This window comes from Populus trichocarpa, chromosome 18, assembly GCF_000002775.5.
Source record: "Populus trichocarpa isolate Nisqually-1 chromosome 18, P.trichocarpa_v4.1, whole genome shotgun sequence".
Taxonomy (NCBI): domain Eukaryota; kingdom Viridiplantae; phylum Streptophyta; class Magnoliopsida; order Malpighiales; family Salicaceae; genus Populus; species Populus trichocarpa.
The window spans coordinates 11,085,020-11,104,170 of NC_037302.2; the positions used below are offsets into that span (position 1 = coordinate 11,085,020).

The 19,151-nt window shown below is 32.7% G+C and overlaps 1 protein-coding gene across 8 annotated transcripts in view; it reads right to left on the minus strand.

The window, feature by feature from the left end:
* The window catches only part of LOC7488956 (lysine--tRNA ligase, cytoplasmic), a 37,091-nt gene that overhangs the window by 13,982 nt on the left and 3,958 nt on the right, over positions 1 to 19,151 (minus strand). Inside the window, exons 9-17 of one of the 8 annotated variants that reach the window (XR_008057990.1) lie at positions 18,643 to 18,768; positions 18,260 to 18,542; positions 18,073 to 18,169; positions 17,821 to 17,977; positions 17,142 to 17,285; positions 16,963 to 17,031; positions 16,736 to 16,879; positions 16,539 to 16,590; positions 16,194 to 16,252 (exon numbers count right to left, since the gene is read on the minus strand). The exons of 3 other annotated variants lie outside the window; for them this stretch is intronic. Coding sequence is in view for 4 of the 5 variants with exons in the window: in XM_052448860.1 (XP_052304820.1) it covers positions 16,214 to 16,252; positions 16,736 to 16,879; positions 16,963 to 17,031; positions 17,142 to 17,285; positions 17,821 to 17,977; positions 18,073 to 18,169; positions 18,260 to 18,542; positions 18,643 to 18,768 (1,059 nt within the window). In the remaining variant the exon portion in view is untranslated. Of the gene's footprint in view, positions 1 to 16,051; positions 16,253 to 16,538; positions 16,591 to 16,735; positions 16,880 to 16,962; positions 17,032 to 17,141; positions 17,286 to 17,820; positions 17,978 to 18,072; positions 18,170 to 18,259; positions 18,543 to 18,642; positions 18,769 to 19,151 lie in introns of those variants that run through there. 4 more of the 8 variants (XM_006372017.3, XM_052448860.1, XM_052448859.1 and 1 more) reach the window with 4 other exon arrangements.

The following is a 19,151-nucleotide window of genomic DNA, read 5'->3' on the forward strand; positions in this document are numbered from 1 at the left end:
TTTGATTTTTAATGTTTATGGGTTAGGGGGTGTTTGGTAGTGTGATAATGATTGCTTTTCAAAATATTTTTCGTTTGGAAATGCATCAAAATAATGTTTTTTTATTTTAAAAAAATTATTTTTTACATCAACGCATCAAAACGATAAGAAAAGATAAAATTATGAATGATTATAACAACGAAACTAGTAATAGATAATTATGTTCGACTGCAATGGCGGTAACCCGAATTTAATCGTCATCTGCTGGAACGACAAAACTTGTGAATAACTGTGATCAATCGCAATGGCGGTGACCAACACGTAATGTGAACGATCATAATGACAGTAATCAATATATAAATTATAATCGACCACAACAATGGAATCTAAAAATAATAAAAGTAGGTAAATTGGCGGCAAAGATGGACTATTGTATAGATTATTGAATGTGTTTCGAATGAGCAATGATATCAAATGAATTATGCCTTCAATGCGGGAAATGATGCCTATAGGGAGGGAAAATGATATTAAATGAAATATGCCTTCAGGGAGGGGAATGGTATCAAATGAATTATACCTTCAGGGCAGGAAAACAATATCAAATGAGTCATGCTTTAAGGGTGAGAAATGATATCAAATAAATTATGCATTTGAGGTGAAAAAAATGTTATAATAAAAAAAACACCTTTGCGACAATGACTTTTAATTTAAACTTATACTGGTCGAGATGGAAAGGGCTAAAAGTATTCAAAGACATAAGTTACAAGTAATGAGAAGAATTGCTGAATATGGATGATGTAAAACATTAACCAAAATTATTGCATTGAATTGATGAGTACATGGTTGATGTACAATACATGTTATAAGTGTTGAGATAAATTAATGACTAGTGTATGTAATATATAGATCTCAAATATTGAAATGGGTCATTGAATATAATCGATGTAAATCCCAAGCTATGATTATTGAAATAGATCTATGAATGTACAACGACATAAAACATGAAATGATAACTATTAACATGAATAAACAATCGTGGTTGATGTAAACTCCAAGCTAAAATTATAGAAATAAATCAATGAAGTTATAGTTGACGTAAAATATAAATTATGGTATTGAAATAAATTGGTGAATACGATAGATGTAATGTATGAATTTTGAGTACCATAATCACTCGGGGAATTTAGGTAATTTATGTAGAATAATGAGTTATGATGATTATTGAATCGGGTAAATGAATACGGTTTTTGTAAAGTAAAAGCTATGATTATGGAATTGAGATAATAAATCCTATTATTAAGATAAGATCAACTGAAAGGTATTGGATTGGGTAAATGAGTGTGGTTATTCTAAGGTATAAGCTATTAATAAGAAAATGAAATAGATTAATGAATCCAGAAGTTAAATTAAAGTTTGAGTAAATGAAATTGAATGGGATAAATGAATCTACAATTAAGTTAAAACATGAGTTATGAGTATAATATGAGATTAATAAATCTTTAATTGGATTGAAGCACTAAATATGATTATTGAAATGAATTAATGAATGCATAATTGATATAGATCATGAGTTCGGAGTATATAGATAAATCGAGAAACATATTTCATTAAAAGCAGGAGTTGTGGTTTTTAAAATGAGATAATGTATATGGTTAATTTAAAGCATGACTTATGATTATCTGAAAAGAATTATTGAATACATAGTTAACAAAATTTTAAGGTATCCAAGGTGGTGACTTATAATAAAGATTAATGACATTGTGTTTGTTACTAGAATTGTAATAAAAATATTAGTGGTACTGAAAGCGGACATGCTTACTCTATTTTCTACGTGATACGGGTATGTTTCATCTCTCACTACAATCTTGATTTTGCTAATCAAACTTTCATGGTCATTTTATTAGCAGAAGAAGATTGTAAATTTATCATGATTATGTAAATAACTTATCACATGTATTTAAGTAATACACACACAAGAAGGAAATGATTATTCTTTTTTAATTTGAAAATGATTTTATATATATAAAGAGAGAGAATTACCTCCAAATTTCACATACACAACAATTAAAAAGAAAATATTTGTATGAAAAGTTTGGGTTGTTACAATACATATAAATCAATGAATATGATTTCTTTTTTTTTTCTTTACAAGTGTCTCATGAGATATATTCGCGAGTTAAAGGTGATATATCAACGAATTAAAAGTAAAAATGAAAAAAATAAGTTGTTGTCTAGTTTTTATATTAACTAGAAACCCTAATCGGTATTCAAAGAATTTTTAATAAGAGATTGATTATGTTAGGGAAGATAAAATTAAATCACCATAAAGCATCATATTTAAGATAAGTTGCATTGTTATTTATTTTTAATAATAAATACACCTATTATGCTTTTACTAAAGCTTATCTTAACTAGTATATACATCTTTCTTATTAAAGAAAAAAACTACTAAAACTCAAAACAGTGATTCGAGTCTTAAGCCTAATAATAAAACTTAATCCTTACTTTCAAAATTTAAGGCATTAACTTGAAAGAATAGTAAATGATTAAATGGACTTCAAGCTCGTTTTCTTAAATTATATTCAAAATAAGCTCAAAAGCCTTAATTCACATTTTATGAGCCTTGGTAAGGTAAGATTAACCTACCCCAGATTCACTCATAATAATAGGGTAATATATCTTGGCCTAAAAAAATAATTATAAATAAGCATTTTGAATGCATTGATAAAAAAAAAAAACACATATATAAGAACCAAAAGCTGGAATAATTTACGTGATATGTTGTTGTTGTTGATATTATTATTATTCTTATTATTATTATAGTCACCTGACTATACAGGTGGAATAGCGGTGTACCTGTTTGAAAGTGTGGTTGCAGTTGCTTTTCATAATATTTTTTATTTTTAAAAATTATTTTTGATATCAGCGCATCAAAATGATCTAAAAACACCAAAAAAATATTAATTTGAAGCAAAAAAAATAAAAAAATTTCAAAATTTTTTAAAAGCGCTTTTGAAACGCAAAAACAAACAGGTGAATGAAAAAGCTATGCATCAAGGAGCACCCTTCAATTCATATATCAAATCCATGTGTGTGAATATATATATATATATACACACACACACACACACTTTTATGCATAGTTATTTAACCCGGATCGGTCAATCAAGTTGCTGGACCGATTCGAGTAAGATTAAAGACCGGCAAGAGCAAAAAAACAGTCAAACCCAGTCCGCTGGGTCGACCCATGACCAGGGCGATCCAGTGTTAAAACTGGGCCTGGTTAAAGAAAAAATAGGAAAAATCATGACCAGGTGTGACCCGGCCGACCAGGCGGGTTGACCCGGAGACCCGGTCAAAAACCTGGTTGGACCCGTTGACCTTTTTTTTTACTAAAACGACGCCGTTTTGAATTTTTTTAAAAATAGAAATTGACCCGGGCGACCCGATGACCCGGTCAAAACCCGGAACCCGGGTCTTGGACCGGACCAGGTTTAAAAACTATGCATTTCTCCACTGAAAACACTGGTGCTCTATTTAACAAAAAAAAAAATAGAATTTGAGTTTATTGTACGTAAAAAATTAAAAGATCAAAATTAAAACAAATAAATAATAGCAAGCCTTTTGTTTTTAAGAAAAATATAATATTAATTTTGATCCTTTTTTTATCTTTGATTCTCAACCTTTTCTTTTATTTTCAACTTGATTTTTTTATGTTGTGTTGATTGAAATTTAAAATTAATAAAATATTATGATTTATTTTTTATTCGATTATCCTAATCTCAAGAAAAGTCAAACTATTGGATTGACACTTGTTTTCATGAAAAATAGTCCAATTTTATTGTTTAAGAGAAATTAAAGATGAGGAGATCAAAATTGAAACAAAGATAAAATATGAGGCCTTTTAAAAAAAAATGTGTTGGCACCTTTTGCCTTTGCGATCTTATCAAATTTCTTTCTTGGTCCCTTTAGTTTGTAAATTAAACAATTTGGTTTAAAATTTTATTTTGCTCACATTTTGTTTTGTGAGTTTGGAAAAGGATATAAAATTATCGAATTACAATAAAAAAAGGTGACTTTTCAATGATAAAACTTGTTATCCTTTGTACTAATAAATGAGGAGAGTTTCATTTAAGTTTTTTTTCCCTTCAATTTGCATAAAAAAGTAGACATGGTCTCAAAAATGTTTTTGGATTTGAGTTAGTTTTTTGTTTTTAATTAATTAAATGTTGATTTAATATCATAAATGAATTTTTAAGGTACATTGGGTGTTTCTTTGGTGTTTTTTATTGTAAAGGAAATTTTTTACCCCTTGAAGTTGATTGTCCAACATTCCAACCAACTGTTATAACTAAAGTCTGAAATGAAAGGTGACACAATGCTTGTTGTTTGTCCCAAACGTACATGTTTAGGTATTTTTTTTAAAGGCTTAATTCCCCGTGCTTGATTTATTTTTTTTCCTTTAATTTTTTTTTTATTTCAACTTTCAAAGTTGTTTTCTTATTTTTTTTTATTTTCACCTTTAACATTTTATTAATTTTAAATTGGTTTTATAATTTATTTCGATTTATTTTTTATAAGTTTATCATAGTCTCAAACAAACTTCCTAGCATTTGGTTGTTGTTCAATTTTGTGAGCGTCTATTTTTTTTTATCAAATAATAAAATAAAGTTTAGTTTCAAAAAAAAGTTATTAATTAAAAGTAAAGGAGTCCACGACCCGAATCACGAGTTTGATGGGTTAACTTGGGGTAGTTAGACAATGAGTTTCATAATTTGTTTTAGTTTATTTTCTATGAGGTTATTGTAGTGTTAAATAAACGTCTTATTTGGGTTGGTGCTCCATTTTGCAAGTATATATTATATAATTAAATATATAATAGTTTTAAAAAAAGATTATTAAGCTCAATCAAATCCATGAACCGTGTCGTGGATTTGGAGGGTTAGCTTAGGTTACTTTGAAACTGACTTCATAATTTATTTCGGTTTGTTTTATATGGGATTGTCGGTCTCGACCAAACATCATAACATTGAATTGTTGCTTAATTTTGTTAGTAATTTTTTTATCATATAATTAAATAAAAAATAATTTAAAAACTTTTTCTCAACCTGATAGAGTCTATAACCCAGATTACAGATCTGGCGAGTTAGACCGTAAAACTCGGGTAGATCCAATATATTACTATTTTAATATTTTTTTTAAATAATAATATATTGAAATCTAGTAAAAGTCATACCATGTTTTTTTAGATAGTTCAAATTATTTTTGAAACTACCAGGCTAACTGTGTAATGTTAGGATAATTCTTGCATGATTTTAATGTGAAACTTTGGTTAAGTAAGAAATCGGATCAAAATACTTATAGGTTAACCCATTGGCTACCAAAAAGATTCCCACAACCTAAATATTTATTTTATATGTTAAAATATGTTTTTATGTGACTTGCGGCATAACACAAACCACCTATATAGTTTATGTGTTTATTTAAAGACAACTATGTACTAGTGATTTTATTTTATTTGGTCCTTAATTTTTCAACATAAATATAACTTAGTCCTTTATATTTCAAGAACCTATAACATAGCTCCTTCAATAAGTAAAATAAAATAGCATGCAACGTTAAGAAGTACGCTAACCAATTAAGCAGTGACTGAACGGAAAACTGTAAAAGCAACTCACAAGGGCATTGTTGGAGCACCCTTAAATAGAGGGATAGAGATAAGGAAAAAAACCGAAAAACTGATTAAACCGGAAAAAAAATAACCGGAAAAACTGAATCGTGAAAAAAAACCGATTAAAATTTTGAAAAAAACGATCGGTTCGGTTCGGTTTTGGTTTTATAAGTCTGAAACTGAAAAAACCAAACCGAACCTAAACCGGAAAAAAACCGAGCCTAACCAAAAAAATCAAGCCAAACCAGTTTGAACCGGTTTTTGTCCAAAAAAACCAAACATCATAACATTGAATTGTTGCTTAATTTTGTTAGTAATTTTTTTTATCATATAATTAAAAAAATATAGTTTAAAAACTTTTTCTCAACCTGATAAAGTTTATAACCCAGATTACAGATCTGGCGAGTTAGGCCGTGAAACTCGGGTAGATCCAATGTACTGCTATCTTAATAATTTTTTTTAAATAATAATATATTGAAATCTAGTAAAAGTCATACCATGTTTTTTTTTTATGATAGTTCAAATTATTTTTGAAACTACCAGGCTGACTGTGTAATGTTAGGATAATTCTTGCATGATTTTAATGTGAAACTCTGGTTAAGTAAGAAATCGAATCAAAATACTTATAGGTTAACCCATTGGCTATCAAAAAGATTCCCACAATCTAAATATTTATTTTTTATGTTAAAATATGTTTTTATACGACTTGCGGCATAACACAAACCATCTATATAGTTTATATGTCTATTCAAAGACAACTATGTACTAGTGATTTTATTTTATTCCGTCCTTAATTTTTCAACATAAATATAAATTAATCCTTTTTATTTCAAGAACCTATAACATAGCTCCTTCAGTCTAAATAAGTAAAATAAAATAGCATGCCACGTTGAGAAATACGCTAACCAATTAAGCAGTGACTGGACGGAAAACTGTAAAAGCAACTCACAAGGGCATTGTTGGAGCACCCTTAAACAAGAAAATCTCGGTACACAAATCAAAGTAAAAGAAAAAAATATTAATTATAATAAAATAAAATAAAATAATGTATTATCTATTTATCTATCAATTATATAATTATCGAAGAACATAGAAACAAAGGAGCATGCTAACTAAGGGATAGAGGGGAGCCAAAAAACTGAAAAACTGATTAAACCGAAAAAACCAAAAAACAAATAACTGAAAAAACCAAACCGTGAAAAAAAACAGATTAAAATTTTAAAAAAACTGACTGGTTCGGTTTTATAAGTTTGAAACCGAAAAAACCGAACTGAACCCAAACCGGAAAAAAACGGAGCCAAACCAAAAAAACCAAACCAAACCAGTTTGAACCGGTTTTTGTCCAAAAAACCCGAACCGAAACCGGTCGGTTTGAACAGGTTTCGGTTCGGTTTTGGTTTTTTTTTAAAAAAAAAATAGTTTGGTTACTTTTTTTTAATAAAAATCGAACCGAACAAAAAATAATCACCCCTACCGAGGAATATAATCATTTGAGGGGTCAACTAATCAAGGATCGTGATTTTTGAATAGCCAAGCAATCGAGAAGATTTTTTTGGATATATATATATATATATATATATATATATATATATATATATATATATAACCTGCAGCCTATTTCCTAGTTTATCTCTCCTTTCTATGGATTCCGTTTTCCACATGACTACTTCCATTTCAGCTTACTCTACCTCTGAATCTTCTAAAAGCAGAAGGATTGTACAAAGTGAATAGATAACTATTGAAGATTTTACAAAAAACATTGATGATTGAAAATTTTCAAAAATTTCTCAAACTCAGATTTATCAAAAATCTAAATATGATATTTTCAAAACCGATTTCACTATCAAAACTGAAGAAAGAGATATTCAGCTTATAAAATCTTTTGAAACCATCCAACTCCTCTCTCAAAAATCCTTACAAAAACATCTAGCTCGAAATTATAAATATATCCATGTTGGCCTTATCGAAGTCTGGATAAAACCCCTTACAAAAAAAGGTTTGAACACCTCCATTCTAGCTGTCCTTCGGGATGCTAGATTTCAAAACTTCCAAGACTCCCTCCTCAGTTCTATTGAGTCTAGCCTTTGCAGTGGCCCGGTATCATTTGACTGTTATCCAAACATAACCATATCCCTCAAAGACAAGAATATTTTGCAAAGTATGCTACTACAAATAAAGACCCATAATTATGACATGCTAGAAGGATCTATCCATGTTGCTCTCATATTCAAAATTCACTACAAAGCCATGTTCTCAGCCTTTGCCAGCAAACACAAATTCCAATCTCAAAAAGGCGAAACACTCATTCTACAAACAGATTTATCCCGCTCAAACACTGTTGTCCCAAAAGCAATCTAATGGAAAGATATATCCCTTCCAGAAGATTGGATCCTCGAAGGTGTAGCACCACCAGAATTACCTCAACCACCTCAACCCAATATCCAAATTAAAAACATTACCCAGTACACATATTGGAAAAGTCAAATTGTCTTTCCATCGACACTCTACAAGTTCTAGATTCTCAGAAGAATCTTCCTCTTCCAATACAATAGATCTAGGAAGAATTTCCAAAATCCCTTCTATTATCAATATCCCTTATTACGCAAACCCTCCTAGAAAATCTACATATGATATCCCTTCTACTAGTTTCCAAAATGCAGACTACACTACAAATATACCAAAACTTGTTTATACAGACCTTGAGCAACCATCTCCTCCAGCTTCACCAACCTTTTCAGCTGTTACTGAAAACATCCAAAACGAGTTGAATGTTTTGACTTCAGAAAAGCATTTTTCATAAACAAAACTCTTTTCAGAAGAGATTTTTATGGTGATCATAATATTGAAAAACGCACTTGGTTTTTTCAACATTTTCTCCAACAAAGAACTGATATCCAAAAACAATTTTATGCTTACATTGAAACCCATAAAGTACAAATTTTGTTCTTTGATTGGTTTGAATTTCATTATGTGCCAATACAACATATTACATATCTATTTGCATCCATTAAACATGCATGTCCTATCACAACCCGTTCCAAAACTCCTACATGGACCCTTACCAGTGGACCTACAGTTGAGTTTGACCATCCACCTTTACGCAACATACAACTTACTCACAAAAACCAGACAGTTGATGAAGCTCCATACAAATTACCCTGAGAAGATACTCTCACAAACACCAAACATATCATTTAACAAAACAATTTCACAAACACCAACCTTCATCCATTTCATGACTGATAAAAACCCCATTGACCTCAAGCTAAAAAAACCCAGTATTCAAACCCTACCAAGTTACTAAAACAAGCCAAGCACAAATCCAAGAAAACCAAACAGATTTTCTTAGAGCCATTAAAACACACCTACAAAACATTGACCGAACAACCTTGACTGTCCCAGACACACCTCAACAATCCAACCCTTCATCCTCTATAAATCAGGTTAATACTCTTCAAAATAACCCCGTATCAACCTCCGATATAGATACTTTTCAAGAACAGCCTTTTCAACTACACAGACTTACCTGGCAAGCTCCCAAAACGACCATTGCTCCAGACATTTCCATATCTACTGAACCAACTGTCATTAGCCAACATAAATATAATGCTTCTTCCCTCTATGAATGGAACATAGATGAGATGTCTAAGTACAATATCTTAAACACCCTCCAGCAAATGACCATGGCAGCTAATGCCTACAAAACCTAAACAGGAACCCCAGATAAAGCCATAGTTGAACTCCTTATTGCAGATTTCTCTGGCCAACTTAAAGGATGGTGGGATTACCATCTCACTGAAACAGACCACTTACATATTCTAAACTCTATACAAACCTATGAAGACCAAACACCAATCCTTGATCCTTCAGGAAACACCATCCAAGATGTTGTGTCCACCCTTATCCTTACCATCTCCTTATATTTTGTCGGAGATCCTTCCCATCTGAAAGACAAAAATGTTGAACTTCTCTCCAACTTTCGGTGCAAGAAACTCAGTGACTTTCAGTAGTATAAAAATACCTTCCTTACTCGTGTTATGCTTCGGGAAGATTCAAACCAGCCCTTTTGGAAAGAAAAATTCCTTGTAGGCTTACCAATTCTCTTAGGAGAAAAGGTCCGAAACAAAATTAAGGAAACCTTTACAACCAAAACCATACCATATGACTAGCTTACATACAGTGAGCTTGTGAGTTTCACAAAAAAAGAAGGTCTTAAGATCTGCCAAGACCTCAAACTCCAAAAACACCTAAAGTGGGAAATGAAACGTACCAGGCAAGAACTTGGTAGTTTCTGCCACCAGTTTGACCTTTCCACTAAAAAACCCTCCTGCAGTGGAACCTGTTCACAACCCAAAAAATGTTCAAGCCAAAAACCTCCTTATAAACGAACAACCCATAAATACCGACAACGGTTCTATTCCAAACCAGATCAACCTTACTACAAAAAGCCCTACAAATTTACCAAACCATATAGACCTTTCCAGTCAAAACCAAAACAAAAATTTGATCCCAAAAACATTACCTGTTACTAGCTCTGTTACCCTTCATCTAACCCTTCAAGCCGCTCTATTTTACCCTCTACTAGCACTAATACCTATGACCTTACAAAGATCCTTAACAAAAAGAAATCTAAAACCACAATCACCATTCCAGAATTACATTCTGAGATCAAAACTCTCAAATCCGAACTACAAACCCTAAAACAAGCCCAACAAAAAGACTCTGCCATATTACAACATCTTCAGTCCAAAATCGAAAGCCAGTCTGACACTGAGTCTGAACCAGAAGATCAAACCATTGAATCTCATGTATTGCCCCATACACTTACAAATATTGAGCATATTCCAGATGATTTCCTGAATGTATTAACACAAATATCTTCAAAAAAAATATTTGATTCAGATTACGTTTATTTTCTCAGAAGATTTCAAACTTGACACTATTGCCTTATTTGACACAGATGCATATTTAAACTGCATCAAAGAAGGCGTAGTTTCAAAATGATTTTTACAAAATACCTCTAAAAATCTCTCTGCTGCTAATAATTCAAAATTGCATATTGCAGGAAAAACCCAAGCCTCTGTTTTCAACAACGGTATTTCTCTTAAAACATTCTTTGTTGTTACAAAAGATATTAATCATACCATCATTCTTGGTACTCCATTCATTGACATGATCACTCCATATCAAGCACATCATAATTGTATTACTTTCAAAATCAATAGCATCAAACTCGTTTTCCCATTCTTAGAAAAATCTAAGACTAGAAATTTGAATTTGATTAAAGCATGTTCCATACATACTTATCATATCAATGCACTGATTCATGGCAAACAATTCCACCTACATGATTTACAAAACCATATCTCTTTTTGTCGTATCAACAAACAATTACAAAACTTTGATTTACAAAAGAAAATCATTGATTTACAAAATACGTTTGAACAACAGATCTGTTCAGACTTACCTAATGCTTTCTGGACAAGAAAACAACACATCGTTGATCTTCCCTATGAAGATACTTTTTCAGAAAAACTTATACCTACAAAAGCAAGACCTATACAGATGAATGCTGATTTAGAACAGCATTGCAGACTTGAAATCCGCGATCTCGAGTCTAAAGGTCTTATCCAAAAGTCAAGATCACCCTGGTCGTGTGCAGCCTTTTATGTGAACAAAAACTCTGAAATTGAAAGAGGCACACTAAGACTTGTGATCAATTACAAACCTTTAAATTCTGCTTTAAAATGGATCAGATATCCAATTCCCAACAAAAAAGATTTGTTGCAAAAATCGCACTTTGCATTCATATTTTCTAAATTTGATATGAAATCCGAATTTTGGCAAATCCAGATTGATCCCAAAGATAGATACAAAACTACTTTTACAGTTTCTTTTGGCCAATACGAATGGAATGTCATGCCCTTTGGCTTAAAAAATACACCATCTGAATTTCAACGCATCTGAATGACATCTTCAATGCACATTCAAAATTCTGTATTGTTTACATTGACGATGTGCTTATTTTTTCACATTCCATAGATCAACATTTCAAACATCTACATACATTCTTTCATACTGCAAAACAAAATGGTTTAGTTGTTTCTAAAACAAAAATTTCTCTCTTCCAAACCCGTGTCCGTTTCCTAAGCTACTATATCAGCTAAGGCACTGTAACACCAATAGAGAGATCTTTAACCTTTACAAACAAATTTCCTGATAAGATCACTGATAAAACCAATTGCAAAGGTTTTTAGGCAGTATAAATTATGTTTTGAATTACTATCCCAATATTAGTCATCTAACCAAACCTTTACGTGACAGGTTAAAAACCAACCCCATTCGCTGGTCTGACCTCCATACCGACCTAGTCAAACAGATCAAGAAACAAGTCCAAACCATTCTTCTCCTCCATTTAGCTAATCCCTTAGCTCCTAAGATAGTCGAGAACGATGCCTCTGACCTAGGATATGATGGAATTCTTAAAGAAGTACAAGATAACAAAGAACAAATACTCCAGTACACATCCGCCCACTGGAATGACTGTCAAAAAAATTACTCCACTATAAAAAAGGAGATCCTTTCAATTGTTTTTTGTATTACAAAATTTCAAAGTGATTTGTTAAATCAAAAATTTCTTTTACGTGTTGACTGCAAATCTGCAAAAGAAGTTTTACAAAAAGATGTCTAAAATCTTGCTTCAAAACAGATTTTTGCCCGATGGCAAGCTATTTTAAGTATTTTTTATTTCGATATTGTCTACATGAAAGAAGATTCAAATTCAATCCCTGATTTTCTAACCCGAGAATTCCTTCAAAACAAGTCATGATGCCTCCTAAAGCAAAAGCCAAAGACAAGGGGAAAGCCCCTTAAACCCAGCCTACAAAACCAGAAAGCCCCAAGCCTTCTGCAAAACTCATGTCTTCCGCCATCTTAGCTGCCAAACCTATCAAATCTTGGTATGAGGCAGTTATTGAGGAAGAAGAAACTACAAAACCACCACAGGTACAAACAGACACAGTTCAACATTGGGTTAACACTATATCCAAATCATCAGAGTTACTCATGGCATTACAAAAAGTGTCCCAACAAGCCTCCAGTGACTTCGTATCTCAAACAGGTAGTATTTCCAAATCCCTTTCAAAACCCTAAGGAGGCATTTCTGCTTCAAAACCCCTCCTTTCTTTACAACAAACCAATTTTTCAAAAACCAAATCCAAATATATTTTCAAAACTACTTTCCAAAATATTTTAACTATGGAAGAAGGATTTTATCATGAAAATCCTTTCATTGCTGCTTCAAAAAATTTCCCTCAAAATTGGCACTACAAACCCTGGAATTTAGCCAAACCACAATCCTACTATGCTGCCATCCTTGAGATTACTAATTCTGTCAAGTTCAAACACTTCAAACTACATTCTGATCACACTGAACCGGCATATTCTACATGCATCATTCACAAGGTTATCCACCCTAAAGATTGGGGACAACCTTTACATCAACCTCTCTCCTTCCCCATACACTTCCGTACAAACCCCCAGGACTTCAATACTTCCTATACATATTGGGATTACCAACATGCATGGTTCAATGATTTCCTCCTACAAAATCAAAACCATAGTCATTCTTGGCTTTTCTACTTCCATAGCGTCATGAATACTACAAACCTCCCCCTATGGTTCCTCCAATGGTGGGACTACTATGGTTGTCATGTTGACTACCTCAAAGAACATCCTCTGGTTGAAAATGGTTACCTTCACTTCAAAAATAACTTCCAACCAGTTCTTTCTGAAAGGAAGTTTTCTTCCCTTCTCATTTTCTGTACAAATTTTTTTGTTCCATGAGTATGTTCGTGATTCTATGAATATAATCTACAAAACAAAAATCCAGTACTTGTTCGCAAATTCAAAATCAAATGGTGGGATTCCTTTGCAGTTGAGTCCAAAAGTTCCAAATTAGCTGTTACGGAATGGCTACAAAAACACCAAACAACTCCCATCATTGATCATCATCCTCAATCAAAATTTCTAGCCTGAAATGCTCAAACGGCAGCTCTCCTTGCCTCTGCTAGAACAGAGGAAGAATACCTACAAATAGTACTAGGCATTATACAAAGCCAAGACCCGAAAACAGTCTTGTCCCAATCCAGCTCATCTGGCTCGACAACTCCTGTCGTTTCCCTTGGAGACGATAATGAAGATGACTGTTTTGGTATCCTGCTGCCTATCAAGCGACATTAAAAAAAAAGAGTATTTCAGGCTCATCTGTTTAGAGCCCATATCTTTCGACTCAACTGTTTTGAGTCCCTTTTTATTTTAAAGCCCATTTGTTTTAGGCTTTTTTCCTATAAATATTACTTGTCACTGCAAACAGACAAATCCACTGTCAGTGGCAAGAAGACAACAAATGAAAGTCCCATAAAAAACATGGGCAATTTTCATTTTGTCGTCACCCAATCATGGCAGGCAATATCACATGGGTTCACATGGGTTCTGAAGGAATCTTCAAGCTTTCCAACAAGACGTTTTGGCCTCTTCCATGACAACTCGTCTATAAAAGGAGACTCCTAAGACCTTAGAGGACAGACTATCATTTTCCCTCAGAAAAATTAGACTCTCCCCTGTAAACTCGTATCTGTAGCCCATATCCACTCTCCTCTGTAACCAATATCTTCTGTATTGATTATCAATATCTCCTGTATTGATTTACATTACAAATTTAAGTAAAATTCTATTTTCGTTACTTACATTCTTGTTATATTTTATGTATATTTAAGTATGCTCTGTGTTTGATCAAGGATCCTGATATTGTTGGTCTTGCCTTGTTCATTTACATCAGAAATCTGTTTATATTTAATTGCACTTATTTTCATAAAATCAGTATATAGGCTGGAAACCTGGGACCCGATCTTTTAGATCATTCTCAGGTATAACAACGTCACGTACTGAGGTTTTCTATATAATGTTTTCTCTTATATATATATATATATATATATATATATATATATATATATATATATATATATACAAAACTAGATTTTAAGATACAAAATAAAGGATTTCACACAAAAGTTAAAATTATCATAAAAGCAATCACACTCAAAACTTAAAAATATAATTAATTTGGTATGAAAACTAAAGTCATCATGGATTTAAGAAGAAGAAATAAACAACAACATCACGATTACATAATTGGCATAAAAGAACACAAGATTTAAGCAAACATAAAAAACAATAGGAATAAAACATGCACACAACTTTGATTTAATTAGCTTGAGGTCAAAATATAAACTTAACTCGGATTAAACATGAAAAATAAATTATAAATGAAACAAACACACATGAACGTGATAATTAAATACAACAACATGCTTGAAATTTTAAAACCAATTTTCAAAGTGCACACAATTTCATATTTAAAGTTAGAGAATAATATAAATAATATTTTAAAAACTTACTTAACAACTTAAGCTATTGGATTGAGATGATTTTTTGATATGGTACTAAAACTTTGATGACCAAACAGTGGCGAGTTCAAATCTCATCATCTCCATTTATTTGATAAAAAGTAAACACAAAGTAATGTAAACATGTGTAAGTTTCAAGACCAAAAAGTTTTTACTTGAGAGGATATATTAGAGAATAATATAAATCATATCTTGAGACCTTACCTAACAGTTTAAATTTTTAGGTTAAATAATTTTGAGCTTTTGATAACCAAACACTCATGATAATTAATTACCACAACATGCTTGGAATTTTAAAACCAAGTTTCAAAGCTAAAAAAACATTTTTTTTTATGTAAACATGACAAAAGAACACTATAATTAAAGTGCACACAATTTCATATTTAACATGAAAATTCAAACACGATATGTATTCAAAGTAGACAATAATAAAACACAAAAACAACACACAAACAAATCAAAATTTCACATCACATCATGACCAAATTGTTATGTCTTGGATAATGTAAAAATCAATACATCCCATCCTCCCAATCTCATCACGAGCGTTGAACACAAAATTATCACTCATCAAATTCTCATGACAATCTTTGATCCCTGGGGCATTATGAATCGTCCAAGATAAATATATTCCACCATTACAAATACGCTTAAATTAAGAAATGTAGCAAATATTAGTAATATAAAATAAAAATCAGGGGATGGAAGCACCTTGATGATCACTAGAACTTAGTTGAAATAGTGGTGATCTATAGGTTTACATGTCATTACTAATATTGGTGTGTGGATCCATGAGATTTGTTATCGTTGAGCTCATTGAAGGGCATGTTTAGGGATGTTATTTTTGGTTTGTTTAATTTTCATATAAAAAAATTAACCAAACTAAAATTATTATTTCTTAAAATTTAAAACCCAAATAAAAAATAGTCGAGAATTGTAACAAAAGCACATCTTATATATTTAATGAGCTCATCGAATACCATTTCAAACCCTTCTACGTTAAGAGACCAAAGATAAATTACAAATAATTATCGGTCGGGTGGGAAAAAAAATCCTGAAGGTGACAACACAGCCACCTCTATAACTGACCGAAGGTTCATGCTCCAGATCTCAGAATTTCAGACAGCCTAAGTAGCTGCGGTAACAAAAAACAAGTATTAAATGGCAAATGATAAGCACCACGTAAAACTGAGTTGGTGAAACATGCATCTCTAGTCTACAAGTGGATTGAACTATGCATCTTTTTGTGTAACCTCTATCCCTGTAGGTGCTTAGGGTAATTACAAAAAATAAGAATGCAGTCGCATCTAGCTAAATACAGCCAAAATATCCTATGATGGTGAGAAGAAAGGGGAGGGGTGGCAATGCAAGAGGAATTAAAGAAAGCATTAGTAGGATTCAGGAGTCAGGATGAGAAGTACCTTTAGCAGAAGGTTAATCCTGAGGCTTCATGGCAGGGAAGAGAAGCACCTCCTGCCCCCAAAAAGCAAGCAGAAATATGAGTGATAGATGAAAATTTAAACCCCGTGCTGACATGGTAGCGAGTGTGGCAGCATTGGCACGCAAACATGTGGACACGCAAATAAAATAAAATATGAAGAGGTGATTTGGCACAAACCTTTATATTCTGTGAATCAGTTAACAACATAACTAACCGATCAATACCCATTCCCCATCCACCAGTAGGAGGCAATCCATATTCAAGTGCCGTACAGAATGTTTCGTCGAAAGCCATTGCTTCATCATCACCTGATTGTCGATCCTGAAATTTGGAAACAAATTGCTTTCAGGTATAATTTCCAGTCATTAGACTGACATTGCAAACTGCAAAATGATGTGGGTTACCTTGAGTTGTGACTCAAATCGTTCGCGTTGTACAACAGGGTCATTCAATTCAGTGTATGCATCGCAAAGCTGAGCAGTCACAGAATATCAAACAATATAAGAGGCGCAAATCGAAGTATAAGTAGGCAGATGAATTGAAGGGGAACGAAAAGTATGAATGATGCAACTGAGAAAAATACCTCATGCTTGTTGACAAACAATTCAAAGCGTTCGGTCAAGCCTGGTTTCGATCTATGCCACTTTGCCAAAGGACTCATAATCTCAGGTTGGTTAATGATGAAGGCAGGGTTTACACAAGTCTCTTCTAGAAAATGTCCCACCAGCTGCAGACAGAAAAAGGTACAATAACATGAACCTTGAACAGTTGCTTGGTCCTTTTTTAATGCTTAAAACAACTCAGCTTTTGACCTCAACATTAACTCAAAATCAGTACAGCACGCTCCATGATCGGTAATTACTTCATCTCTATGTGTAAAAAGTATGCATCGAAGTGTAATTTTGTTTCAAACAATGAATTATGTGTAAATGGGTATCAAAGGCTTCTGTTAGATTTTGGTGTTCAAAACCCCAAACCATAGAAATTCCCACCATTCATCCCCAACGAATGCAGAACACATGAAAAAACAAATGCGAAAACAAATTGAATGAAATACTTTCTAATGTTTCCTTTCATGATTAAAGATTTTCTCAGCAGACCATAGACCTTGTTTCATGCACAAGGCTGACTCATCTACTTAATTGTGAAAAAGTCTCTCTATGGTACACACCCCAGGATACAAGGAGAGATCCTTTTTCTCATTCAACGCCATACAATTTTACAACAGTCAACTAAACAAAGAGATGGGGAAGAAGCATTACTTTATCCAGCAAACGAGTTGTCGTTTGAGGAGGGGGGCACTTGACCTCAAACCTCTCACATGCAGCTACAAGATATTTGGTAGCTTCATCACTTGAAAGGTCCTTTGGTATATTGAGGTTGGCCATCTTCTCCAACTCCTCAATCATGTCAATTCGTCTGCAACAGTTAAAAAACTGTTAATTCAATCATCCACACATAAAGTCAAAAGTTAAAACTATCCTATAGATGAAAAGCAACATTATCTAACAGACCTAAAAGGAGGTGTAAAGTCAATCTCAATTGGATCCTTGTCAAGCCCGTTGGCATGATATTTAATTTTGTAGCCACCTGTAAGTTCCTTGACCATGCCTATTTTAAAAATACAAGTATTTCAGTAAAATTAAAAAAATAAAAACAATGTAAAAACGAATTTTGCAGATCCCAAATATTCACTCTTACCGCTCAACATTTTCTCAGTGAGTTCCATCAAGTCATTGTAATCAGCATAAGCCATATAGAACTCACAAGTTGTGAACTCTGGATTATGTGTCAAATCAATACCCTCATTCCTAAATTGTTTTCCGATTTCATAAACACGGTCGAGTCCACCAACAACTAACTCTTTAAGAAAGAGTTCGGGTGCAATGCGCATGTACAGTTTCATGTTCAGGTCATTATGATGGGTTACAAATGGACGGGCAGCAGCTCCGCCAGCAATCATATTCATCATTGGTGTTTCAACCTGAGCACAAAAGTTGAAAAAATCAGCAAGAAATAAATAGTTACATATGAGGAAAGCATTACAGGTAGAGGCTTGCAGAACAGCAAAATAGATGACTGACCTCCAAGAAATCAAGATTGTCAAGAAAGCTCTTCACATATTTAATGATTTTAGATCTGGTCTTGAATATTTGTTGAACCTCCAAATTCAACATTAGATCTAGATATCGTTGGCGATAACGTGTTTCCTAAAACAAAACAATAAAACAAATAAATGACTGCTCCAAAGGGACACTGGAAATTGTCAGAGACCCATCATGGAGGCTATTCTTGTGCTAGAAAGAATGGAAAGTGTGATCTTATAAGTTTCCCCAAGTATCATTCTAAGTCAACAGAGAATAAATCAAGACACAAAAAATTTACAAGTTCAACAGTCACCCAGCTCAAAGATAATATAATGGTTTTATTGCATTATTCACAAAAGAAAACACTATCATAGTTTCAATTGCATGACTATTTTGAGTTGGTAATCTGCTATTCAAGTATTACAAGACAGCAAGTCATGCAACTTAGCTAACATCATTACTAGTAAGGCTAATCCAACTATATCAAGCTAAAAATCTTAGCCAGA